The sequence below is a fragment of the Gadus chalcogrammus genome, chromosome 13 (assembly GCF_026213295.1).
Source record: "Gadus chalcogrammus isolate NIFS_2021 chromosome 13, NIFS_Gcha_1.0, whole genome shotgun sequence".
NCBI classification, from domain to species: domain Eukaryota; kingdom Metazoa; phylum Chordata; class Actinopteri; order Gadiformes; family Gadidae; genus Gadus; species Gadus chalcogrammus.
Genome location: NC_079424.1, coordinates 23758557 through 23785366, shown reverse-complemented (window position 1 = coordinate 23785366; position 26810 = coordinate 23758557). Strand labels below are relative to the sequence as shown.

The 26810-nt window shown below is 45.3% G+C and overlaps 1 protein-coding gene across 1 annotated transcript in view; it reads left to right on the top strand.

Moving 5' to 3' along the window:
- Positions 1-26810, top strand: part of cadpsa (Ca2+-dependent activator protein for secretion a) — a 176601-nt gene that overhangs the window by 25629 nt on the left and 124162 nt on the right. Inside the window, exons 3-5 of the mRNA XM_056605376.1 lie at positions 3296-3409; positions 5677-6009; positions 26349-26429. Of these exons, the coding sequence (XP_056461351.1) occupies positions 3296-3409; positions 5677-6009; positions 26349-26429 (528 nt within the window). The remainder of the gene's footprint in view (positions 1-3295; positions 3410-5676; positions 6010-26348; positions 26430-26810) is intronic.

Here is a 26810-nt window from a genome sequence, read left to right as displayed (position 1 = left end):
CTGGAGAATACATGAAGAGCCGGCCTTCATGCGGTATGATGGCTGACGTATTATAATAACATATGATATATTTTGGATGTATTTGCTAATATCATACTTTAAAGACGATTGTGCACACTCAGACCAATTAGTAGGCAGGGTAAAACAAGAGTATTGACATTCCTTTTTCTCATTAAGGTTACAATGACATGACTTTTTCTTTGTTCTACGTGGCTTGCTTCAAGCCCAACACAATTGGGCTAGAAGCACTATCAACACACTACTGAAATTATGTGTTTTATCCTCCCGCCTTTATCTACTGTTCATTTCCTTTTGTAGGCACGGCGTGGGCTGTGTAGATTTTGGATTAATAAACAGTCCATAACTGGGTCGGAGTTGAGCTGATCTGTGAACTTTGATCCCAATCAAGGAAGCTATAATCTAATAGGGTTTTCTAGCCTGCATGCGGTGGCCACGGTAACAGTAACCAAGGACAGAGGAGGAAGGCCATTGGCCAATGAGGAAGAACTCCTCCTTCACATATGGTCATTTAACCTGTACATGAATGTGTAAGACACTTCATCTTGTACATGACAGACTCCTTAGCGGCGCATACACGTCTGTATGTAATTACGGTGTACCTGATTTGGAATACATGTTATTTGATCAGAACTGAATCCATAATCAGACAGTTACAATGATTGGATTATATTGGTGGCGGGGTTGTATTGGTAGCTTCTTTCCAGTATGTCCCCACATTGTTTGAGATGAAGTGGTAACGTGTGTCTCAATAGGACCAGCTGTGATCCCATTAGCTTATATTTATCTGAGGGCCAGGTAGAAAGATAGAGATGTAGGAAAAATAATTACCATGGGAAACACATGCGTGTTGAAATGAGGACATGTTACATATTATGACCACCATTTATTCATACCCACATGTTATTTTTATGCACAGCCATGATTGTCCTATCAAATAAAGAAAGAATCCTTAAATCCATAGAAAATTAGCCAAATGTGAATTAAGTTTTTATTCGAATTTGATGAATAATTCATTGTACATTAAATAGTGAGAAGGTCACGTGACTAATCTGTTGACTCTGTTGTCAGGCGTGGATAATGTGGGCTCACAACTTGGCCCATGTTAAATCACTCGAATGACGTGCATGATGGACGAGATGCAGGCCTTCTCAAGTCATACTCTCCCTGTAGCAGGTGTCTGCTAGGATCCAGGCTGGGGAAGGAACATACATAAAGAGCAAACAGTCTTCAGTGACTATCCTTGACTGAAATCCAACCCGGGCTCTAAACAGTAAACACAAACTAGTCTAATGCCTGCAGTCAGGTCGTCAGTAGTTCTCCTCCCAGGAGCCAGGCCAGACTCCTTGACTCTGGGCTTGTCTTACTGTAAGAGGGAGCACAACCATAACCCTTCATATCCTGGGTGATGTTGGGCTCCTCTCTCCTAGCTGTGTCTGCCACTCAACCCCCAAGCCCCCCAAACAGTGGTTATCTACAGGGATGGACCTGAACTGGCCTCCATGCTCTTCTTTGAGAGAACTACAGAATATAGTATTTTATCGGTTTATTGGCAAAGATAGATGTGTTATTTGAGTTGCTAGCTGAGGCGAGGGGGAGTTTCGGTTCTTGATTTGTGGATAGATTATTTTGCAAGGACAACCACAACAAAGCTGAGAGTGAAAACTAAACACACACGATGTGAAACTTATACTCTCCGCCGGGGTCCGAGATGAGCACCTGCGGCCCCCAGCCAATGACAGATAGCTGCTCACTATCTGGCATTTACAAACAGGGCAACACATTACCACTCAAAAATGATTTATGGACAAATCAATTGATTTTGTCCGTAAATGTTTGCAAATGTCAGGTTAAAAGACAAACCTCAAGAAGTTACTTTTTCTCTTTCCTATTTGCTGAGAACCCATGCAATCATTTTAGTCAAAGAAAATTGGAAGAAATTCAGGAAAATACATTTTAGCAGAGTGGCCAAAGCCATGCTAGGTTTCTCTGCCAGATAGTGGTGGAAACACTTTACGGTACAGTTAACCCTGAACAAGGATCACTAGGCTGTTAGACAAATTGATTTAATTGAACATGGGCTCTGAACCTTAAAGGCACCCAGTGCAACTTTCGAGGCTTAAAAATAAACATTACATTTCTAGTCTTTTTTACACGTAGTAAGTTTCAATAACTCCATACCATTACATACCGACATTTAAGCAGCAAAGATGAGACGTCGGTTGTGTGGTGAGAACTGATACAAAATCGATAACAACAACAATGCCGCCATTTTCTTTATTTTTTGTAACCTACAATAAATAAAGCAGGCTTCCAGTCAATGGAAAAATGGCTTCTCCCCACCGGCGATTGTTGTTGTTTACGATTTTCTATCAGTTCTCACCACACAACGACGTCTCATCTTTGCTCCTTGAATGTCGATATGTAATGGTATGGAGTTATTTAAACTTACTACGTGTAAAAAAGACTAGAAATTGAATGTTTATTTTTCATTGAATGTTTACATAAAGTTGCACTGGGTGCCTTTAAGGCGGACAGGAGCGGTTGCTGAGCAATTAGTAATATCAGGGTTATGCTGCTGCTTATTTGCACTGACTTAAATTATTATGGTACCTAACATAAATTTGTGTTTAATTGCACAGTACTTTGCATAATCTTTTACTAAAAGAGTTTTTAAGTACACAGCACTGTATAATGTTGCCATGTTTCGTAAGTCACTTATTAGATTCAAAGTGAACTTTGTTTATTTAAAGCTAGGGTAGGAAATTTATCTTAGATGCACTTTTGTCATATTTGTTTGAATTCTCTTGAAATCCCAACAATAAATAAAATGCTCTGGCGAAAATGGAGGTGAAGGTGTGTGTGTGTGTGTGTGTGTGTGTGTGTGTGTGTGTGTGTGTGTGTGTGTGTGTGTGTGTGTGTGTGTGTGTGTGTGTGTGTGTGTGTGTGTGTGTGCGCGCGCGTGTGTGTGCGCGTTTCCCAACTACCATGGCATTGTGTGTATTTCAATGTATTGGGTCAATAAACATGGTAACACAGGCCACACATCATTAAGGAAAGCCAACGTGCATTACACAGAATAGTAGTCAGCCTGGAGAAAACAGGCTGTTAAAGCACATATAGGAGTAGAAAGATAGGCTCCATGAAGTGGCACCAATATTTAAAATGCTTTCAATGGACGTTTGATCAGAAAAATTAAAGTAATTTGATCATCTATTGTTGTTTTATCCTTTATCTTGGTAAATCAAGTTTACATCCAAACCTTCCCCTTCCTCAGATCAGCAAGCAGCATCTGCAGACGGTGAAGGAGCGATTCCAGGCCTTCCTCAGCGGAGACACGCAGATCGTTGCAGACGAGGCCTTCATCAACGCGGTCCAGAGCTACTACGATGTGAGTGGTACACAGAACAACACAGAGTTATATTATACAGAGATGGCTGTTTTAATAATAATTAGGGCAGGGCAAGTTAACGCGTTAGTTATTTGTTAACGCAATCTTATATTAACGCGATTAATACAAATTGATGCATCGACGCACGTTCTCTTTTTGCTTTAGGGGGGATTTTCAAAGGTTTTACCTGCAGAATGTCAACATTCATATCAGAAATCTTTTTTTTTAACTTTACATTCAATTACACTTGCAGTAAATGACTGCCTGATTACAATTGGAGTAAGTGGGAGCCTGTTTACAATTCCCAAATTTGTGGTGTTCCCTAAGTTTCATACTCATACTCTGATAATGTGTCATTACATTTTATAATCTCATTTAATTTAAATTGGAGTCGATTTAAAATATAATTTTAAAAGTGCAATTAATAGTGAGTAAACTCACCAATACTATGCAATTAATTGCGATTTAAACTTTAAATCTTTGACCAGCCCTAATAGTAATACAAAACAGTCAGCTTTATTCATCCCATGTCCATGGTCAGGTTTATTCAGTCAGTATTCATCTGGGAACCTTGTCGGCATCTTCGCTTCATGTTTCTTATACTCATTTAATAATTAGAATAAATACTTGAGTATTAATTACTAACCGACTTTGACAAGCACATGTCCGAGTGACTTTCCATCAGCACTATCATATTCTGCTCCTGGTTATTTATCTTGAAAGTATTTTGATTGTAAGACACCCACATATTGATTGCATTTCTTACATTAATGGTTGATCCTGTATTGACCGTGCTGGACATTTTAAGAATGTATTGTCTTCCTGATTCTATTGCACAAACTATATACACATTATATAATTTGATGTCCAGATAGATTCTGGGTGTCTGTCCTAGTCGGGTTGTCCTGCAGTAAACCCGGAGATCAGCGTAGCGAACCCGTTCAGACAATGGTGAAGCGTACTGATGTTTCCAAAGAGTTTATTAATGTACAGCCGTTCGTTCCTTATTTTGTACATTAGTCCTTTCCTTTCTGGAACACCGTAAGAGCTTGTTCCCAATTCTAGCCAGGTGCTTAACACATACGGGGAAATCCTTACAATTGCGGGGCGATATTGATCTCTGACCGTCACTTGTTATCGTCTGCTCCTCTGCTCCGCGCATAGTCGCAGACTTCCGGTCCGGCAGTACCAAAATAAAAGCATGTAATTGTAAAGTAGAAATAACAAATAAAAGCATACAGGCAGCGATAATCTGTTATTAAAACCCCTTTTTAAGTGTTAATTACAATCAGCGTTGACTACTGTATCTATTTAAAGCCTGTGGAGGAGACCCATCGGGAACCTCACAAAATTGCCTCTTGTTATCATGCTGCTAGAGCATGAAACAAAGTCACTGCTGAAGGATAACTGTTGTGCTATTCAGTCAAACCCAACTAAAACATCTTTGATCTGTGAGCAGTCATTGTTTCATTCAATGTACTTTAATTGTTGTCTATCTATACTATGAACTGTGTTTTTATTGATGCATTGTTCTTATCATTGTAAGATATTGTCCTTTGGGGGTGGCTCAGTGGGTAGAGCGCATACCATAAAGCAGGGGTGCCCAACCAGTCGATCGCGGTCTACCAGTAGATCGCCGACAGATCCCAAGTCGATCGCGAGGGGTGAAGAAAAAAAAAAAAAAAGTTTTTTTTTTATTTTTTTAATGAAATTAAATTTGCGCGGGACATATACGCGCGGTAGCGCATGTGCTGTTAACAGCAGTTGAAAGCCGTCAACAGTAGTTACACACTCCTAAACGTTGGCATGGCTGAGGGGAAACAAGCTAAGACCTACCATTTTCACCCTGAGTGGGAGGAAGATTATTGATTATCGTTGAGAAGGTGCCGTGCGCAGACGGAATGAAACCCCCACTGAAGTCCGTAGGTTCACGATACAACCCCCTGGTAGATCTCGGGAGGTTGGCCTCTTGAAAAGTAGATCTTGGGTCAAAAAAGGTTGGGCACCCTGCCATAAAGGCTTAGTCCTGGCCTCAAACCTACTGCGGGTTAGATTCCTATCTGTGGTCCTTTGTTGCATGTCCTTCGCTCTGTCTCCCATACCTTCCTGTCTAAATCAATCTATCACAAAGCATAAAAAATGCAAAAGAAAATCTTAAAAAAATGTACCTTGTCCGTCCCCTGTACCAGCGTTCATTACACTGTCCGTCCCCTATGTCACATCAAGGTGATTAAAGGTTTGTCTCTCTGCGGCCGGTCTCTCTCTAGGTGTTCCTGAAGAGTGACCGCGTGTCCCGCATGGTGCAGAGCGGTGGCTGCTCTGCCAGCGACTCACGGGAGGTGTTCAAGAAGCACATCGAGAAGCGTGTGCGCAGCCTGCCCGAGATTGACGGGCTGAGCAAGGAGACGGTGCTGAGCTCCTGGATGGCCAAGTTCGACACCATCCACCGCGGGGAGGAGGACCCCCGCAAGCAGCAGCAGCGTCTGACGGCTAGTGCCGCCTCAGAGCTCATCCTGAGCAAGGACCAACTCTACGAGATGTTCCAGCAGATCTTGGGCATCAAGAAGTTTGAGCACCAGCTCCTCTACAACGCCTGCCAGGTGGGTGTGCTTGTGTGTTGCAGTCCAACCGGTTTCTGATTGTTCAGTGTTTCGCCCTTGGACGGCGTCGCAGCACTGGAGCAAAGGCCCGCCTGCGATGCGTGCAGGCAAAGATAATATGTTCACAAATGTTTTGTGGCACTCTCAAAGCGCTCCCTACCAGGTTTATGTGTGTCTGCTGACACCATTAGAGCCCTGGAGGCGTTTGTATTGAGACCTGTTTCATAATTCTGTGTTTGGCAACATGTAAAACCACTTAAAACTTGGTACCTCCACAAAATGGTGTTTCCATTGGGTCCCCTTTCAAACCACTGCTGCCAGACAGCAGCACCAACCTCCCATCCCCCAAACCCACTCGCAACCTCTTCATCACCAAAGCCTTCACTGCACCTTCTCTTTTAACTCATCTTAAATTCAAACATTTGTTTGGAAAAAACTGCTTATAGTGTGTGACTCCTACCCAGTGGGTGATGTTTTCGCCACTGGGTGTTAAACAGTGGCTAGCTAGCTGTCAGTTGTACTTCCAATTATTCATTCTTAAAGAGCCAGGGAATCCATCCTCTTTGAGTTTGACGTCCCGACGTCCGATAGTACACTGCATGAAAAACTGGAAAAAAAAACTGGTAAACACCTGCATACTACACTTTATACCTGCAGTTCAAGTCCATTTACTGCCTGTGAGGTTGGCGTTTGCCCTGGGGGCGAAGGGGTGGAGGGTCATTCACACCCCAGCTAGGTGGGAATAGCGACTGAATAGCCTCTGAACAGCAGTCCGACACACCTGGCTACAATGTACCTCACTCAGCATTGGACTAAACCCGAGCTTCAAACTTCTGCTAACAAATATATCCACATTTAACAGTTTGTTGGGCACCTTTTCTTACAGTGACTTTGGTATTGTGGGCCCATCTATTCCTCTTCATCTCCTCCACACTTCCAGAGGACCCAGCCTCTGCTTCATGGAGCACTTCACTCCCCTAAATTGCTGATTCCCACCGGCGGCAAACTGATTAATTTATTGAGACAGCCCACTCATTACTCATCGCATTAGTGGCTGGATCAGGTGCCCGTCCATGCAGTGTTTCTGGGTGTGAAGTAGAATTTCTGAGGGGTGGATCAAGAGGCCGTCCATGCAATGTTTCTGGGTGTGAAGTGGACTTCCTGAGGAGTAGATCAGGAGGCCATCCATGTGGTGTTTCTGGGTTGTGTAGTGGACGATCTGAGGGGTGGAACAGCATGCCGTCCATGCTGTGTTTCTGGTGTTATGTTGGTGTTATGGCACATAACACGTCAGACTCTCGTCTCTGGTATTTCCACAACAAAACTCGTAGTGGTTCTTGAGAAGGAATTGGGGGTAAGGAACTTTGGCTTGACTCCCTGAAGTACATGAACCACGACATGGAGGAGAAAGTAATTGTTCCCACCGAATGTCTCCCGCATGAGCCCCGCTTTTCGCTTCCGAGGGACCACCACCTCGGTACTGCCCGCTGCCCGCTGGAGGAGGCGTTGGTGCCTAAGCGCTGCCTGCTGCCGGGGCGATGGTCCCTCAGCAGCGAGGCTCCGGCGGGATACAACCGCGATCAACAATTCCTTTTTCCTCCATGTCGTGGTTCAGTCTACTTCAGATTGATGTGGACGTGGAAGAACCAGAGACGTCGAAGAACCCGACACAGTCATTTGTGATTCATAATATCTTCTGGAGGCGCACACAGCTTTTGGCCGTGATAATATGTATTAGGCTTTATGATATATATATCTATGTATTATATGATACAATTTAGATATAGAGCTCCTGCACTGTAACGCAAGTGTTGTAGGCTACACTCCTTTGTGATTTGGATAACCGTTCTGCTGTTGGTGTTGTGGCACATAACACGTCAGACTCTCGTCTCTGGTATTTCCACAACAAAACTCTTAGTGGGGGTTATCTCAGCCATGGTTGAGAAGGAATTGTGGGAAAGGAACTTTGGCTTTGACTCACTGAAATACATGAACCAGGACATGGAGGAGAAAGGGATTGTTGCCCGTGAATGTCTCCCGCTTGAGCCCCGCTACCCGCTGCCGAGGAACCACCGCCTCGGCGTTGCCCGCTGCAGGAGGCGGTGGTGCCTAAGCGCTGCCTGCTGTGGAGGCGGTGGTACCACGGCAGCGAGGCTCCGGCGTGAGGCAACCGCGGTCAACAATCCCTTTCTCCTCCATGTCATGGTGCAGGCTACTTCAGATTGATGTGGACGTGGAAGAACCAGAGACGTCGGAGAACCCGACGCAGTCGTTTGTGATTCATAATATCTTCTGGAGGCGCACACAGCTTTTGGCCATAATAATATATATTATTTGATATAGATATCTATGTATAATATGCTATTATTTAGATATAAAGCTCCAGGACTCCCGCCGGAGCACCAAGAGTTTTCTAGAATATTTACAGAACACGGCCAAAGGCTGTGTGCGCCTCACCATTGCGATACATCCACTGTAAACAGAGCGCATGGTACCGTGGCAGCAAGCTGCTCAGGGCCACACCCCCAGCCTCCTCCTTGAACTGCCTCTCTCCTCCTCATTTGCATTAAAGCTACAGACACTGAAACGGCGCATTTGGGGAAAGCTCAATGTGCGACTGGCTCGTAGTGGCTGTAATTCTGCACCACGGCTGAATTTCAGGAATGTCTTCAAATATTGTGTTTGGGGCCCACGAATATCTATATTAAAGCATCCATGAAGTAGCATGCCATGGAACCTTTCACCTGTATTAGTCAGTTTAATCTGTATTTTATCCAGTCATTTTTAAATATATATTTTTATGTCTGTTTAACCTGTATTTTATAAAGTTATTAGGTGGGATAACAGCAATTTGACTGTAGTATCCATTGGGAACATTTAGAAACGTGAGGCGTTTTTTGGATAATTGCATATAGCTAGGCTGCTGTTTAGGGCAGGGTACTTTGTGATTCGCCTGTTGTGTAGAAATGTTGCCCAAACGATGGCTCTGTAGAGAGGAGTGCTGCTAGCCGACGGCTTGGCTTGGAAGCCCGTCTCTTGGGCAGATATACACCGGTAGACCACCGGAGCTGAGACGGTTTCAAACGACATTCAAGTTAAAGTCAATTCATTTTTATTTGTGTGGCGCTTAATCACAGGTCAAATTCAAAGGTCATATATTTATTTAAGGCCATATATTTATGACAACCCCCTGACCCTGGTCCTCCAGACAGCGCAGAGTGGGGAATCAGGATGGTTTAGGAGGCAAAACAATTCTAAAATCATTTAGTTATGAAATGTAAATCTAAATAAAACATGTCCATGTCCATGGTGATGGGGTTTTGTGTCTGGTAAGTGACAAAAGATTACACACCCTAACTAATAATGTAATGTGATTTGAACAATCAGTATTCAACAACACCTTAGTGGTTACAGTTTGTTATAACACATTTTAAGGTGTATTTGTGCTGTAGGTTAGCCAGCTAGTCCTCTCTATGCGTACCAGAGCAGCTTCAGCACCGTTAGCAATCAGATTCTCCAGACACCGGCTGCCCACCACCCTGCAGCCCCCAAAGGAGTCAGGAATATAGTGTCTGTCTGCTGATGAATGGCCCCGGGCTGTAATGATGGCTCCAGCCACAAGAGAAATCCAATTGCGGGGCTGAGCGCAGCGGATGTGAGTCCTGGCGGGGAGGAAGAAGGAGAAGAGTGGGTGTTATTTCTTCTTTATCAGATGGGTGGTGGCCATCATGGCAGCCGCTTAGTGTTCAGAGCTGAAAGCCTCTAATTGGTTGGAGGAAGAGCAGCGAGCCAGGTGTGATGCTGCTCGCTGTGTTTGGACCTAGCGTATTTACTGGGTTTTAATAAGCAAACCCAGCGCCACCTGATTAAATATCCCTAGAGAGATACAGAGCCGCAGAGGCCTTTCAGTCTTTTATTAAACGACAGGTACCCCCCCTCCCCCCCAAACTCTGGTCCCCTGGTCTCCTCAGCCTCCTCAGCCCGGGTGCTTCATCAGCTGCTCTGGTGGTCATACCTTGAAAGCTCCTCAATGCTTTGAAGCTCACTGCCAATATTAGGATGTATGTGTGTTTGTGTGTGAGTGTGTGTCACTGTCGTAGAATGTCCTTTTGTGGCACACTGTGTTTGCTTTAGGTGCACACGTTTGAATCTCTTTAAGACAGACAGACAGACACACACCCACACACACAAAAACACACACACACACACACACACACACACACACACACACACACACACACACACACACACACACACACACACACACACACACACACACACACAGTGTGGAACCTCCCCTTGCCCTTTATCTCCTCATATGCAGTCTCCATGGTGACGGTACACACAAGCTGCGCTCTGTCGCTGCCCGCCAGACAGTCAGTTCCCCCCGAGCTTGCATCAAGGGCAAGTGATTCCTGTTCTTTGTAATCACATATGAAAGGGCTGTGGCCTTTGAAACATCGACAGGAGATGGGCTATTTTTTTTTTTTAAGAAAGGGGAGGAGAGTCATGGCCCCCCCTCTGCTTTGCAGAGGGGGGGCGAGAGGAGGGAGGGGGAACAGAGATGAGGAAGGGGGAGGAGAGAAAGGAGAGATGCTGAGGAAGGGAGTGTCTGGAGAGATTGCTGGGGAGATTGTGATGTCGATGGGTTGAGGACAAAAGGGTAGGGAGCAGATGTAAGAGAATAGTCTATAATCCATAGCATGTTATGATCTATAACCTGTGATAGATAACATGTGGGATAGTAGTGTAGAGCTACAGCCAGGGACCTGAGATAGCTCCACAGGCACACGGTCAGAGAGGAGCCATGACTCAGAGTTTGAGGATGCAAATTATGGAGCTTTAGTCTGAGTCTGATTAGTGAGCGGGGTACTACTGCCGTCACGTACTACATCACACCTCCTCCCTCCTCCCCTACTGCCGTCACATACTACGTCACACCTTCTCCCCCACTGCCATGTAGACAGTACATGTACTGTCTACATCACAGCTCAAGTCAAGTCAATTTATTGTGTCTCCCAGGGGAGAAATTTGTTTGGATCTGGGCAATAGCTGCATCACATCAGTATGAAACAACATACAACATACAACATACAATCAGTTCATCACATGGGCAAGTGCAAAATTGTTGTACATAGTATTGGCAAATCACAGATACGAAAACGATCAGTAAAAACTATTGGACAAACAGGCTCAAAAACTGTTGTACATAGTATTGTGCAAACAAGCATTCATGTGCAAAAATAGCAATCTGTAAATTCCCACACTCCTGTGCAAATAGCAATCACACCATACACTCAGCATTCATCCTGACCAAAACTGCTCCTCCATTCATACATCCATACCTGTGCAACAATAGCAATAGCAATCCAACCAGGCATACGATCAACATTAATTCTGGTCTCATTCATTCATCCTTGCATACTCATCTACCAGATCTTGTTCCCTGTGCATACAGTTATCCCTCCCCCCACTCCCCATATAGTCCTAGCTACCTATACATTACTCCATCTCATAACATACATTCCACTGTCAAAAAGACATCTCACATGTTGTCATACAGTCATTTTCACCGTTTTTCATTGATGAGCTTGACTGAAAGAGGGATGAATGAGTGTTTGTACCAGTTGTGTTTGCATAGAGAAACCCTATACCTCCTACCTGAGTTTAACAGTGTATATTCAGAGTGCAGAGGATGGGAGCTGTCAGATAGGATAGTCTGAGCCTGTCTTATTGTAGTTTGTTCAAAGTGCTCCTGTGGGTTGAGAGGTACTGGTGTTCCAATGATTTTGCCTACTGTCTTAACTAGGTTGAAAATCTGTGTTTTTGACTTGACAGTTAGGTTCCCAAACCAGCTGGTAATACCGTATCGGAGAATGGACTCAATTGATGCCCTGTAGAATATGATCATGATATTTTTACTGACCCCAAAAACCCTAAGTCTGCGAATGAAATGGAGGCGTTGGTGAGTTCTGGCACACACATCTGCCACATGTGTGCGCCAGCTCAAGTCACAGTCGATATGTACCCCTAGGTACTTGAAGGAGGACACCTGTGCAATGCCAGAACCATGTATGGTCACAGCGCTTTTGTCACCAACTGATCTGGGATACACCAACATTTCTAATGTCTTTTTTGTGTTGATATGAAGTTGGTGTGAGTCACACCAATTAACAAACGTGTCCACAGCAGCTTTGTGAACACTGATGTCTGTGTTTTTAGTGAGAAGACTGAGAATGACAGTGTCATCAGAAAACTTTACTATGTGTTGGTTAGGTGCAGTACTGACGCAGTCATTAGTGTATAATGTAAATAAGAACGGAGAGCTGACGCAGCCTTGGGGGACGCCGGTGCTACAGACTGCAGAGTCAGACAAAGACCCGTTAAATTTCACCTGTTGAGGCCTGTTTGACAGGAATGAGTGGTACCACCGGATTAGAAAAGGGTTGACTTTTAGCTCTACCAGTTTCTTGAGAAGGATGTCTGGCTGGATTAAGTTGAAAGCAGAGCTAAAATCAACAAAAATCAATCTGGCATACGCATTAGGACTCTCTAGGTGCTTAAGAATGAGGTGCATTATTGTTAATATGGCATCGCTCGTGCTCCGGTTTTTGGTGTAAGCAAATTGGTTTGTGTCAAGCATGGGTTCTACTTCTGAATGGAGTAATTCAATCATAAGCCTCTCTAGAGATTTAAAAACATTGGAGGTAATGGCCACCGGCCGATAGTCATTGTCCTCTTGAGGGCATACTTTCTTGGGTACCGGGATTATGATTGATTTTTTCCATAAGTTGGGTACTGTGAATGTGTCTATGGAGAGCTGAAATAATTTGTGCCATACTGGAGAGAGTTCATCTGCAAAAATTTTGAGAAAGAAAGCCGACAGATTGTCCGGACCTGTCGCTTTGTTAGTCTGTATGCCTTTAAATATCTTAGTTACAGAATGTGGCTCTAGCACAATTCTATCCCGGTTCACATCACAAAGGACATTGTCCAAAACTGCTGCACACTCACTGCCGTTATCAGAGTTAAAACGCATATAAAACTCATTCAGTTCGTTGGCCCTTGCCGCCTCGTTCTGGGCAAAAAGAGGCTTCTTCTTTGTGTCCATGTTTGTCATTTGTCTGATGGAGTCCCAAAGTTTCTTTGTGTTGGCTTCTGATAGATTTTGTTCTGCCCTCTCCCTGTGTTGCTGCCGGGCTGCCTTTATTAGAGCATTGAGTTCTTTTTTTTACAGAGAAAACATCCCTTCAGCTCCTCCACTTTGTCAGTGGACCATACCTTCACTGAATGAGTCACTGGTTTGCTGGACTTAAAGACCTATATGTAGGGAGCAGCTGAATGGCATTGTGGTCAGAGTTACTCAGGGGGGGTCTAGCTCTGGCTGTGTAGGCGTCTTTGATATTGCCATAGCATTTATCAAGAATGTTGTTGTTTCTGGTGCTACACTTAACATATTGGTGAAAGCCAGGTAATGATTTGTTAAGACTGCAGTGGTTAAAATCTCCCAGTATAAACATGGGGGTGTCCGGTTTAGCTTGTAGATGGCGGTGCACACAGTCCGTGATTGCATTAGCTGCTCTGCCAGCGTTGCCGCTTGGCGGGATGTACACAACACACACAAAAATGTTAGTAAATTCCCTCGGGAGATAATATGGCCGCAGGGTAACACACAGCAGCTCCAGATCAGGGTTGCAAATTTTGTCTCTCACCGCAAAGTTACGACACCAACTGTCCTTGATGTACACACACACCCCGCCTCCCCTTGTCTTCCCCGAGTTAATGTCTCTGTCTAGGCGTATGTGGGAAAAACCTTCAATTTGAATGTAGCTGTCCGTCACATCTTCGTTAAACCATGTTTCCGTAAAGGCCATTAAACCCGACTCACGATACTTGTAGCAGGCTCCCACCTGTTGACGCAGATCATCCAGCTTGTTTTTCAGCGAGCGGGGGTTGCAGAGAAGCATAGGAGGTAGTGGTAGCTTGGTGGCTCCCCTGATGCGATGTCTAACGCCGCCTCTTTTACCCCGTTTCCTGGCCTTGCTGCCCCGCGGGTGGCCCGGTCCAAGGCGTTGTAGCTCTCCCGGAACCTCCTGCAGCAGTGCAGGTGACGGTAGTACTCCACTGTCCCGCAGTGCTAGCAGCTCTGCCCAGCTGTAGTTTTGCAGGCCGCTGTTGATGGACCCGTCTGCTAAACACCGGACGACTTGGCCCGACAGGATTAGCCATGCCAACACAAGCTCTGATCTTCTCCAGTTTAGTTTGCCCACACGTAGCACACAGTTCACAGCACCAATTATGTCCAACGAGTTTGCACACTTAGTCCACACATGGAAGACATAGAACACGGACTTAAAGGACGCCACGACAAACGAGTAGACGAACAAACAAACGAGTTGCAGCAAGAGCCCTTCTCCATGTCGCCAGCAGAGCAGCGCGACATGGAGAAGGGCAGCAGAGCAGCTCCCTCCTCCCCTACTGCCGTCACCTACTACATCACACCTCCTCCCCCCCTTCTTCCTGCCACCACGTACTACATCAAAGCTCCGGAAAATACGGTAATAGTGTCGAAAATAAACTTCCAAAGCTTTTCAATTCTTATTTGGTGTTTTATTGGTCCTTAATGTGCAAAGTAAAAAAGGTGCAAAGTAAACAAGGTGCAAGGAAAAGTGATTCAAGGGCTGTGATGGGAGGACCAATCAAAGCCCTTGCCATCTCCGTCCGTCTCTGTTGCGTCGACGGATAGCTAAAATATATTGGATGCGCATGTAGAGCTACGGAGAGGGTCTCCAACAGGTTCTCCAACAACGGACCGGGCTCTCCGTGTCTACGTACAGCACTTTACGGAGTAGTATTGACCAGCCTTAAGTAGGGCTGGGCTATCAATCGAATTTCGATGTCGATTTCGATTTCAGCGTTGAACGATCACAAAACTAAAATCATCGATTTTTTAGAACAGCTGGATACATATCTGTACATTATTTTAGATTCGATTTTTTTTCTTTTGTACCATTTTGTGTATATTTTTCTAAGTCGAATACATTTTTTTTAAGTTCTCAGTTCCAAAGTGTTTTTTGGGAGAGACATGCCGAATAAATACACAATGTTTTCAAACTCAAAAATAATCGTTTGTATGATCGTGATATCAATATTGACCAAAATAATCATGATTACGTTTTTTCCCATAATCGTGCAGCCCTAGCCTTAAGTCTGCGATGACATTGTCTGAAGCTATTTTACACACCTGTATTGGCTCTTTGTTTATTTCTATAGTGCAGATACGGAGCAGATCAGAGGTCCTACCATTTTGTGTAGCGTACCAAGCACTACATCAAAAACAATTAAATACAGTTAGTGAATAGGTTCATGGAACTATTCCTCAGTACAGAGTGAACTGGCGGACTCAAAGGGGCTTACTTATTGGGTATACCGAGACATTTGTGTCAGGCTGTCAACATTGTGCAATCAGAATGCATACATGCAGATTAAAGTTTGGCCTAACCGGCGCCTTTTGATAACCCTAACCCCAACCCTAACCCTAAATATTAATCTGGTAGAGCTGTGTGTTTGTGTGTGTGTTGTTCTGTGTGCACGTGTGTGTGTGTGTGTGTGTGTGTGTGTGTGTGTGTGTGTGTGTGTGTGTGTGTGTGTGTGCATGTGTGAGAGTATGCATGCTTGTGTGCATGCTTGTGTGTGTGTGTGTGTGCGATCGTGTGGATGCTTGTGTGTGAGCGCGTGTGTGCCTGCGTGCATGTGTCTGTGAGCGTGTGTGATTGAGTGCACATAACAAAAAGGCAAGACGTGGAGGATGTTGGGAGAGCTGTCGCCATGACAACAGGCTGAGACACGCCGTTGTTTACTGAAGCGGAGCGGCACTATGCTGGTGCTCCTGGATGGGAGAATGCCTCTTGGAAGTATTGACCTACGAGCATCACCTGTACTTAACACAGAGACATCAGCCTCCATCCCTAACCCTAACCTCGAGACATCAGCCTCCTTCCCTAACCCTAACCCTAAGACCGAGACATCAGCCTCCATCCATAACCCTAAGACCGAGACATCAGCCTCCATCCCTAACCCTAAGCCTAACCCTAACATCGAGACATCGGCCTCCATCCCTAACTCTAACACTAACCCTAACACCGAGACATCAGCCTCCTTCCCTAACCCTACCCCTAACCCTTACACCGAGACATCAGCCTCCATCCCTAACCCTAACCCTAACCCTAACCCTAACACTAACACCGAGACATCAGCCTCCTTCCCTAACCCTAACCCTAACACAGAGAAATCAGCCTCCATCCCTAACTCTAACCCTAACACGGAGACATCAGCCACCATCCCTAACCCTAACACTAACCCTAACAACAAGACATTAGCCTCCATCCCTTTACCCTAACCCTCACCCAGACCTCAGGAGCACCTCTGTCCAGGCATACACCCACCAAACCTCCACCATCGGGTGGAGGAACCCTTCTGCATGTCTGCCACTCAGTTGGTTGCATCTCATCTGGTTTCTGCCGAATCCAATCAGTAGAAAGGGAGGATTTCTACAGGGACTATGGGGCAGTTGCCTTGTGTGAGGAGATTTGACCTTGTGGCATTGCTTACTACTGTAAATAATAAAATAGGTTATCTTCAACAGCAAATTCATTACCATAAAATAAAAATAAATCATTTTTTTTTTAAAATTGCGATCAAGATGACTAAACACACAATCCTACCTTAATTAATTGGATTGGAGTCTTTGATAACTGAATGAGGCGTCATTATGTCTCACACGCCCCTCCTCATACACAAGGTGAAGAGTTCTCTTCCTGCCTGCCCTGTGTGTGCTGCCTGCCCTGTTTGCTGCCTGCCCTGTATGGTCCTGCTGCCTGCCCAGTTTGTTGCCTGCCCTGTGCTCACAGATAACATAACACCAGGGGTTCTAGCGACGCAAGTCTCTCTCATCTCTTTAATAAAGGTGATTACGTCACCCTGGCATACCAACTACGCACTTATTGTATGTCGTACGTCCTGGCACTTAATGTATGCACTTATTGTATGTCGTACGTAGGGATGGGAATTAATACGAATTTCACGATTCCGATTCTGCTTATCGATCCGATTCCTTATCGATTCTCATTGGGTGAGAAAATAAGTACATGTGTTTGTTGGTATTAAATCTCTTTAATATCTGATCAGAAGTGCGTCTAGAATTAGGAAATTGTACATTTTCAAATCAATTGGTCCAGACAAAAAAATATATGCTTGGCTTTTTAAGCCCAAATGCCATCATTATATGCCATAAAACTAAAAACACAGACTGAAAACAGTCAAGTAAGAGCTTGTGCCTTTTGGAATACTAACAGTGCTCATTTGCATTCAACTTGGAGCAAAATTCAACTGACATAAACAAAATAAAGTATTGATTAGACAGAGATTTATTAGATGGGCCTACCTAATAATCCGTTGGAACACACAAGACCGGAAACCATAGCAACGCCGGTAAACAAACCCCGAGAAGCCCAATCCCTATGAGAGCTCCCCGGGCTACGGCCATCCGGAGGCGCACAGAGCTGTTGGCCGTGATATTATATATACAATTATATACAATTATATATAGAGCTCCGGGAGTCGCAAACGGCAACAATCACTTTCTCCTCCATGCCGCAGTTCACCCCGGACTGCACTGCACTGAGGTTGACGGTTGAACGCTGATTGGCTGTTACGTTACACATGTCACTCAGTTGTCACGCTGTTGAACGCTGATTGGCTATGGAGGTAGATTTGTGTCTTTATTATGCAATCAAAAATAATAGGTTTGAGAGCAAAACTTTCCACACTGCAATCAAAAAATAGGTTTGAGAGCAAAACTTTCCACACTGCAATCAAAAAATAGATTTGAGAGCAAAACTATCGACACTGCAATCAAAAAATGTTTTATTGCAAGATAAATTAATGTGATAAAAGAAATATGAATGGGAATCCAAAAGTTTTGTTTGCAAACCCAAAAGTTTTGTTTGCAAATCCAAAAGTTTTGTTTGCGAATCCAAAAGTTTTGTTTGCGAATCAAAAAGCTTTGTTTGCGAATCCTAAAGTTTTGCTTGCGAAGCCAAAAGCTTTGCTTGCTGTTGAGCTGAATCTCGTGGGCGGGACCTACGCCGAAAGATGTAAGACACGTCTCTATTGGCCAGTCTCGATCGGAGTGACAGCTTGGCAACATCCGAAAAGCCGCTGCCCCCCGACCGCCTCCAGAAGCAGATTGTCGGCCTGACGGACAGGGTGTTCGTTTGTGCCTCTCAATCCGCGGCGGCGGTCAACAACATCGCCCTGCTCTCCTCTGCCATGGTCTCCTTGTCGGCTGAACGGGAGACCTACGGAATTTTCAGGGCGCGCAAGCGCGCGCACGGGACAAGCCCATAAGGCGAAGCCTAGAAGGCGTAGCCAACATGAAATAGAACTCCCTCTCTCGTTACTAACTGTGGATGTTGCCAAGCTGTCACTCCGATCGAGACTGGCCAATAGAGACGTGTCTTACATCTTTCGGCGTAGGTCCCGCCCACGAGATTCAGCTCAACAGCAAGCAAAGCTTTTGGCTTCGCAAGCAAAACTTTAGGATTCGCAAACAAAGCTTTTTGATTCGCAAACAAAACTTTTGGATTCGCAAACAAAACTTTTGGATTTGCAAACAAAACTTTTGGGTTTGCAAACAAAACTTTTGGATTCCCATTCATATTTCTTTTATCACATTAATTTATCTTGCAATAAAACATTTTTTGATTGCAGTGTCGATAGTTTTGCTCTCAAATCTATTTTTTGATTGCAGTGTGAAAGTTTTGCTCTCAAACCTATTTTTTGATTGCAGTGTGGAAAGTTTTGCTCTCAAACCTATTATTTTTGATTGCATAATAAAGACACAAATCTACCTCCATAATTGGCTGTCATCACGCGAAATTCGCGTCAAAGTTGAAATATTTCAACTCCAGCGAATTAGTCGCGGCACAAATCCTCGTGAACGCGCTCGCCTGTGCACGGCGAAAGTGTGGCGCGACAAATCAAAACTTTTTCTCTTGCGAAAAATTTGCCCGATACGCGTCTCTACGTTCACTTTGTATGGGATCTTGTCACCCCGTCGCGTTTGGTGTGAACGCACAATGCGCTTCTTCCTCTGCGGCGCTGTCACGTTAAAATTGTACCGGGGGCGAAAATTGTACCGGCCTACGTCATCAGTTGTTGACAACTTGACAACTGATTTGATTGGGTTGTCCGTTGCCGGGCAGGTTTCAAAAAACATTTGGCTCATGTTTCCAAAGAAGAAATAACATCATACAGATAACGGATCGCTAGATAACACTTGTTTTTACTTTATATTTGTATTGTATTGAATTGTTTAATCGAATTTAGCTAGTAAACTGAGTGTCATGACGCATTTGGAACGCATTTGGAATCGTTAACCAGGCTTGCTAATGATTCCAAGGAATCGGTTGACTCGGCACCGGTTCTGAACAAGAACCGGTTCTCGATTCCCATCCCTAGTCGTACGTCCTTGCACTCTAGTTATGTAGCGTCTTATCCTAGCTGTCTTTGTTGTATACGAGGAATTGGTTAACCTAGCGATGGCTAGTGTTTTGCACTTGTTTCTAGGAACATCCTTACTGTACCGACAGTGATGTATTGTTGTTTCTCTTTCTACTGATAAATGTGTGTCTTATTCTAAGTCGCTTTGGATAAAAGCGTCTGCTAAATGCCCTAAATATAAAAGATGACAGCAGTACACTGAGGAGGATGGAAGGTGCGTCACCCCGCGGAACACAGGAGGGCCCATCTCATGTCCCCAGACCTTTCTTTGAGAGAGGACAGCCTCGGATATCCACCAGTACATGTTCAGATCTCTGCAGAAACACTCCATGTGTCCATGTCACCATTTTAGGTACGTATACGAATGACTTTTCCGAGGCAATGGCCACACCGAGCATTATGCTATCAGTTAAAATGATGGATGTAAACAGGCTCCAATTTGCCTGTTTGATGAAAACAGATGATATAGACGCACAGTTGTGGGCAGACTGAATGGTGATAAATGTGCTGGCTGTATTGACACATTCCTGGAGGCACAGAGCCGGCTGCAGCCTTGAAGATAATGATTCTGGTCGTTCGAGTTGGCTGGGTTAAAATATATCAAACATTGATGGTGGTAAAAAAGACAAGTGTTTGTGCTGACTAGTGTCAGCGTATCCATTTCCAGTTATCGAATGAATAATATATATAAAGGTAATTAAAAAGAGCCTTTTATGTGGGGACATCTAGTTCATATGTTCAGTTTTTACTGTACATTGAACATGTAAATACATGCATGGCTTTAGATCTATGAGTAAGCACGTTGACCAATCTGTGCACACATTCTCTAATTAGGCTGCAAGTGCAAATGTCCATGTGCATTTTTTGTGTGAAACTTTGAAGCAACACAATTATAGATACCATATTATTTCAATTCAATTCACAATCCCTATTGCAGCCTTCTATGTGCGCTCAATTTATCAGCAGCGTGACATTCGTTTGTGTTCGTTTGTGCGTGCAATTGGGTATTTGTGTATGTTTGTGTGTGTGCGTGTAATTTTTGGCATTCTGTGAAGGGAGCCAACGGAAATCTAGGCATCCTGCTAGATGTCCTGCTAGGTGTCCTGCTGTCCTGCTAGATGTCCTGCTAGCTGTCCTGTTATCCGTCCTGCTAGGTGTCCTGCTAGGTGTCCTGCTGTCCTGCTAGTTGTCCTGTCAGCTGTCCTGTCAGCCGTCCTGCTAAGTGTCCTGCTAGCTGTCCTGTTATCCGTCCTGCTAGGTGTCCTGCTAGGCGTCCTGCTGTCCTGCTAGTTGTCCTGCTAGGTGTCCTGCTAGGTGGCCTGCTGTCCTGCTAGTTGTCCTGTCAGCCGTCCTGTCAGCCGTCCTGCTAGCTGTCCTGCTAGCTGTCCTGCTAGCTGTCCTGTCAGCCTTCCTGCTATCCCTCCTGCTAGCCACTAGATTCTGGGGGTGATGTTCAGACGAGATGTTAATAAAGGTAGTGGGGGAGAATTGTCATGGGGGGCAGAAACAGGGGCGAGCGGACTGAAGAACAGAGAGAGACGGAGAGAGAGAAAAATGTCATTACTCAATGTGCTTTGGCTGGTGACGTCCTTTGGTGTGACTTTGGTGGCCTGCTTATCTCTCTCCCAAGCTCTGTCTCCTTTCTATATCGGAGACCATCGATCTCTTCTGCAATTACCTGAACAGCCCAACTAGAACCAAGATTAGGAAATTAATTGCTGGCTAGAGCCTGTAAGGTACCACTGACAATCCGCACACACTGTAAATATATACAGTTGAATTATCGAAAGTAGGGGTGTTACGATTCACTCAGCTCACGATTCGATACGATACACGATATTGGGTTCATGATTTGATATTATAAAAATATTTTGAACAAAACAGAAAATGTATGGCTGAAGAAATATTGTTGTTTATTTTAAAGACAAAAAATATTTAAAACAATGCAATTTGCCCTATATTTCCATTTCTTATGAAATTGTAAACAAAATGTGTTTTAGTAACATGTTATAGGCTAATCATCTTGTCATAAATGGCATCAAAAAATGATTATCTTAAGCCGACAGTACAAGCTCATCTTTCCTTGCCTTGGCCCACCTTTTTTTGCTTTTCCATTGCCGGAATCTGGTACCTGGTACCTGGTACTTGTGGTGTGTTCCTTAATCCTCGGAAGCCAGCCCTCCGAGTTCGAAGTCAGGAAATCTCCCAGTATTCCTGCTGCGTTTCTCGGAGGCACGCCCCCTTTTTGTCTTCATCTCTCGAATTCTGAGAGTAGACCGAGAGCAGTGATGACGCTCTCAACAAAAATGGCTGCGCCCGTGAAGAGATTAATTTTTTTGTTTGTATTTGTACCATGTTGGCACGAAATATCGTCATATCCCTAAAAGAAAGAGTTATGGTCTGATCCTGGGAGACACTGAGTGAGGTGATGTTGATATTGCCGGTCAATCTATAATCAATATAAGCTTTGCACCTGTATTACTGTAAGTAACAATATGAGTGATCTGTCCTTGATGTCCTGATGCAAATGTTGTAGCTTCACTTTGGAATGATATACAGAGAGAGTCTTTAAAAAAATACATTTAAACTGACATTTCTTTGGACTGAATGCTGGCATTTCCTTAATGCTGTCAGTGTTTTCTGTGTGGAAATGCTTTGGGACAGACACACACGCACACATGTCCACACACGTACACACACCGATGTACACAACCCCCTCCGCCCCACACACACACACACACACACTGTGGCAACCCGGCATGGTGAGCGAACCACCTCCTCCCTAACAGGACACCATTTCGCGGGAAAACCGAACAGGCATGTTTTATTCCAAACTCAAACATAAAGTCTCTCGCTGAAGAATTACAAAAGAACGTAAAAACCTGGGAGGAATCAACGGTCTCATCCTTCTCGGGTGGAATCCCCGTCACCCACGAGGACCGGTCTCTCCGTACAGGAGCAACATGGCTGGGCAAGCCCCGAATGAGTGGAGATGCTTCTCCACCTGTTCCTCAGGTGCTCTGCATCTCCTTAATTGGCCCGGGCTGGGTTGCCACAACACACACACACAGATATACAAAAACATATACACAAACCCGTACTTTTTGTGACACATTGGATACCAGCCACATCAGCAGCAGCGAAAATTGCCTTATCGACTCTGGAGAAAACATTTCTAAAGTTGTATTAAATTTGCTTATTTGCTTCATGGCCTGAAGAGCTAGACTTAGTCCTGGTCATGGATCTTTGGCATGGACCATGTGTAAGGCTTCATGCACCGAATGACTGGTAGATCTGTCTGCATGGTTCTCCCCCTGATGGCCAGGACTTCCACCTGCTATCCTCCATATCATTCATTTACACCACCCTTCTACTCAGAGCCTCGTATTCTTCCAAAGGAAACCCTCTGGCACCTCAGAGTCTCATTTCCCCTCCTACCAGAGACTCCTGGGACCCTCTTGCACCTCAGTCTCATTACCCCTTGTATCAGAGACTCCTAAGACCTTCTGAACTCTGAACTATTCTCCTTACCTCTCATATCGTAGTTTCGTATGGCCTACTGAACCAGTTTGTTCTATTCTGCAGCAAAATGGATGAACGAACAGGCAAATAAATGGGTGCATCATGTCTTTGCTCACTGTGAACTTTCAGTATTTCATTCCTTACTGAATAGGATTTCTTCAACGTGTCTTTGTACTGAAAAGCTGTTCCCAGGTCAAAGGGAATTCTCTGCCAGATTCTGCCACCGAAGCCATTTAATGTTTCCCAATCCTCATCCTCATCGTCATCCGCTTATCCGGGGTCGGGTCGCGGGGGGAGCAGCTCAAGCAGGGGGCCCCAGACTTCCCTTTCCCGGGCCACATTGACCAGCTCTGACGGGGGGATCCCGAGGCGTTCCCAGGCCAGTGTTGAGATATAATCTCTCCACCTAGTCCTGGGTCTTCCCCCGAGGTCTCCTCCCCACTGGACCTGCCTGAAACACCTCCCAAGGAAGGCGCCCAGTGGGCATCCTTACCAGATGCCCGAACCACCTCAGCTGACTCCTTTCTAAGTAAAGGAGCAGCGGCTCTAATCCGAGTTCCTCACGGATGGCTGAGCTTCTCACCCTATCCCTAAAGGAGACGCCAGCCACCCTTCTGAGAAAACTCATCTCGGCCGCTTGTACCCGCGATCTCGTCCTTTCGGTCATCACCCAGCCCTCATGACCATAGGTGAGGATAGGAACGAAGATCGACCGGTAGATCGAGAGCTTTGCCTTGCGGTTCAGCTCTCTTTTCGTCACAACGGTGCGGTAAAGCGAACGCAATACCGCCCCCGCTGCTCCGATTCTCCGGCCAATCTCACGCTCCATAGTACCCTCACTCGCGAACAAGACCCCGAGGTACTTGAACTCCTTCACTTGGGCTAAGGACTAATTTCCTACCCGGAGTAAGCAATCCACCGGTTTCCTGCCCAATGGTGGTTGCAAATCAGCCATATGGGAGCAATGGGAACTGTGATGAGATGGCGGCCTTCTGTTTCTAGGCAATTAGGAGTACAATGATCACAATTGTCAAGGATAAAAATGCAAAAATACTTTTGCCAGGATTTTATTGTGTGTGTGTGTGTGTGTGTGTGTGTGTGTGTGTGTGTGTGTGTGTGTGTGTGTGTGTGTGTGTGTGTGTGTGTGTGTGGATCTGTGTCTTTGTTTGTATCTGTGTGTGTTTGTGTATGTTTGTCTTTGTGTGTATCTGTGTGTGTGTTTGTATTTGTGTGTATCTGTGTGTAGCTGTGTGTTTTTGTGTGTTATTTGTGTATGTTTGTTTGTGTGTAGCTGTGTGTTTGTGTGTATCTGTGTGTGTGTTTCTGTATGTTTGTGTGTCATTAAAACAGAGTCGTAACAGGAAGAGGAACTGTGCCTCTGCAGATGGCAAGACGTTCACCAATCACTGGTTACACGCAGACAAACACACATGCTCCCTCTCTCTCTTTCTCTCTTTCTCTCTCTCTCGCTCTCGATCTCGCTGTCTCGTTCTCGCTCTCTTTCACGCTCTTTCTCTCACACACACGCACGCACGCACGCACGCACGCACGCACGCACGCACGCACGCACGCACGCACGCACGCACGCACGCACGCACGCACGCACGCACACACACACACACACACACACACACACACACACACACACACACACACACACACACACACACACACACACACACACACACACACTCTCATCCCTCATGCCTCATACTAGTGCTAATACATTGACAGCACAACAGGATCTCTGGTGTTTCGGTGCATGGTGTTTCTGTGTGTGGTAATCAGTGGGGACATATCGATCCACAAGCCTGGGGGGCAGTAGCTGATGAGACCCACATGCTATCAGATCCAAGGTCTGGGTGAGCCAGGCAGGCCCTCAATGCTTGAGCAGAGGGTATTTACAGAGCTGGGCGGCTGTTGGCTGTGATTGGCCACTGCTGGCACGTTGCCATGGAAAGAGGACATACCAAAGGGGTCATGACCATTCATTAGTGGTTAGCGCAGATGCAAGAGTGAAACAGGTGAGAGAGGATGAGTTTCAGTTGATTATTTCTCAAGGACCAGCACTGTGTTTCTACAGCGGCTGTGCCTGTGCCAAGCAGCGCCTTCTTGTGTTAAGAGCTCACTTCTGGACCCCTTTGATCAGGGTTCAGAATGTGGTGCTCTCTAAGCTGGGCCGGTCGGAGGGACATGAAAAGAGTTCAACAATAGAGCTGTTGTTGCAAACAGCAAAGAGTTGATCTCATTTTGTGCACTTCAATGAAACATGAGAAGATAGCAGAGATTTCAGGGTGTACGGTCCTTTCTGCTGCCTCCTCAGCTGGGGCCAGGGAGGGATGGATCAGGGTCCCTTCATCTGATCAATTCATCAGGATGCATTTGAGTAATGCATCCTGTGTGATTGTGATTCCCTACTCTCATCTCTGTGTGTTTCTGATGCTCTGTGTGTGTGTCTGGTGCTGTGTGTGTGTGTGTGTGTGTGTGTGTGTGTGTGTGTGTGTGTGTGTGTGTGTGTGTGATGCTGTGTGTTGCTGTGTATAGTGATTATATTTGTGTGTGAGTCTCTCTGTGTGTGTGTGTGATGCTCTGTGTGTTGGCGTGTCTCTGTGTGTTTATGATGCTCTGTCTGTGTGTGACGTTCTGTGTGTTTGTGATGCTCTGTGTCTTTGATGCTCTGGGTGTGTTTGTGTGATGCTCTGTGTGTTTGTGATGCTCTTTATGTTTGTGATGCTGTGTATGTGTGCGTGTGTGTGTGTGTGTGTGTGTGATGCTGTGTGTGTGTGTTTGTGATGCTTTGTGTGTCTGTGATGCTCTGTGTGTGTGTGATGCTCTGTATGTGTGTGTGTGAAGCTCTGTGTGTGTGATGCTCGGTGTGTGTGTGAGGCTCTGTGTTTGTGTGATACTCTGTGTGTTGGTGTGTCTGTGTATTTATGATGCTCTGATTGTGTGTGATGCTCTGTGTGTGTGTGATAATCTGTGTCTGTGATGCTCTTTGTGTGTGTGATGCTCTGTTTGTGGGTGTGATGCTTTGTGTGTCTGTGATGCTGTGTGTGTGTGTGTGTGTGTGTGTGTGTGTGTGTGTGTGTGTGTGTGTGTGTGTGTGTGTGTGTGTGTGTGTGTGTGATGCGCTCAATGTGTCTCAGCTGTGTGTCTGTGATGCTATGTGTGTGTCTGATACTCTATGTGTGTGTGTGTCTGTGATGCTCTGTGTGTGTCAGTCCTCTCAGCTGTGTCTCTGTGTGTCTCTGCAGCTGGACAACCCTGATGAGCAGGCCGCCCAGATACGGAGGGAGCTGGACGGACGCCTGCAGATGGCCGATCAGATTGCCAGGGTATAGAGCTCCCTGATGTGTCAATATAAATCTCTATTTGTATTGTGTCTTGTCTAATGTTCAGCTAGTTGTCAAGGCTAATTTCAAATGAGTCCATTGTCAATATTCCCAACATCACTATCAAAGCTTTCGGTCCAATGATTTTCTGGGTATAAATGTATACAGTATTATGCCTCAGGTAGGTCAGACCCACTGGCTATAGCAGGCTGGAGACGGGAACCGATGTGTTACATGTGACCTGATTGACTGTCAGTCCCAATGTAGTCTATTGCCGCGTTTCCACTGCAGGGTGCGGAACGGATCGGATCGCAAAGGTGCGGTAGGGAGGGGGCGGTATAGCCCAGCTCAGTTCCGAGGTTGCGTTTCCACTGCCGACAGTAC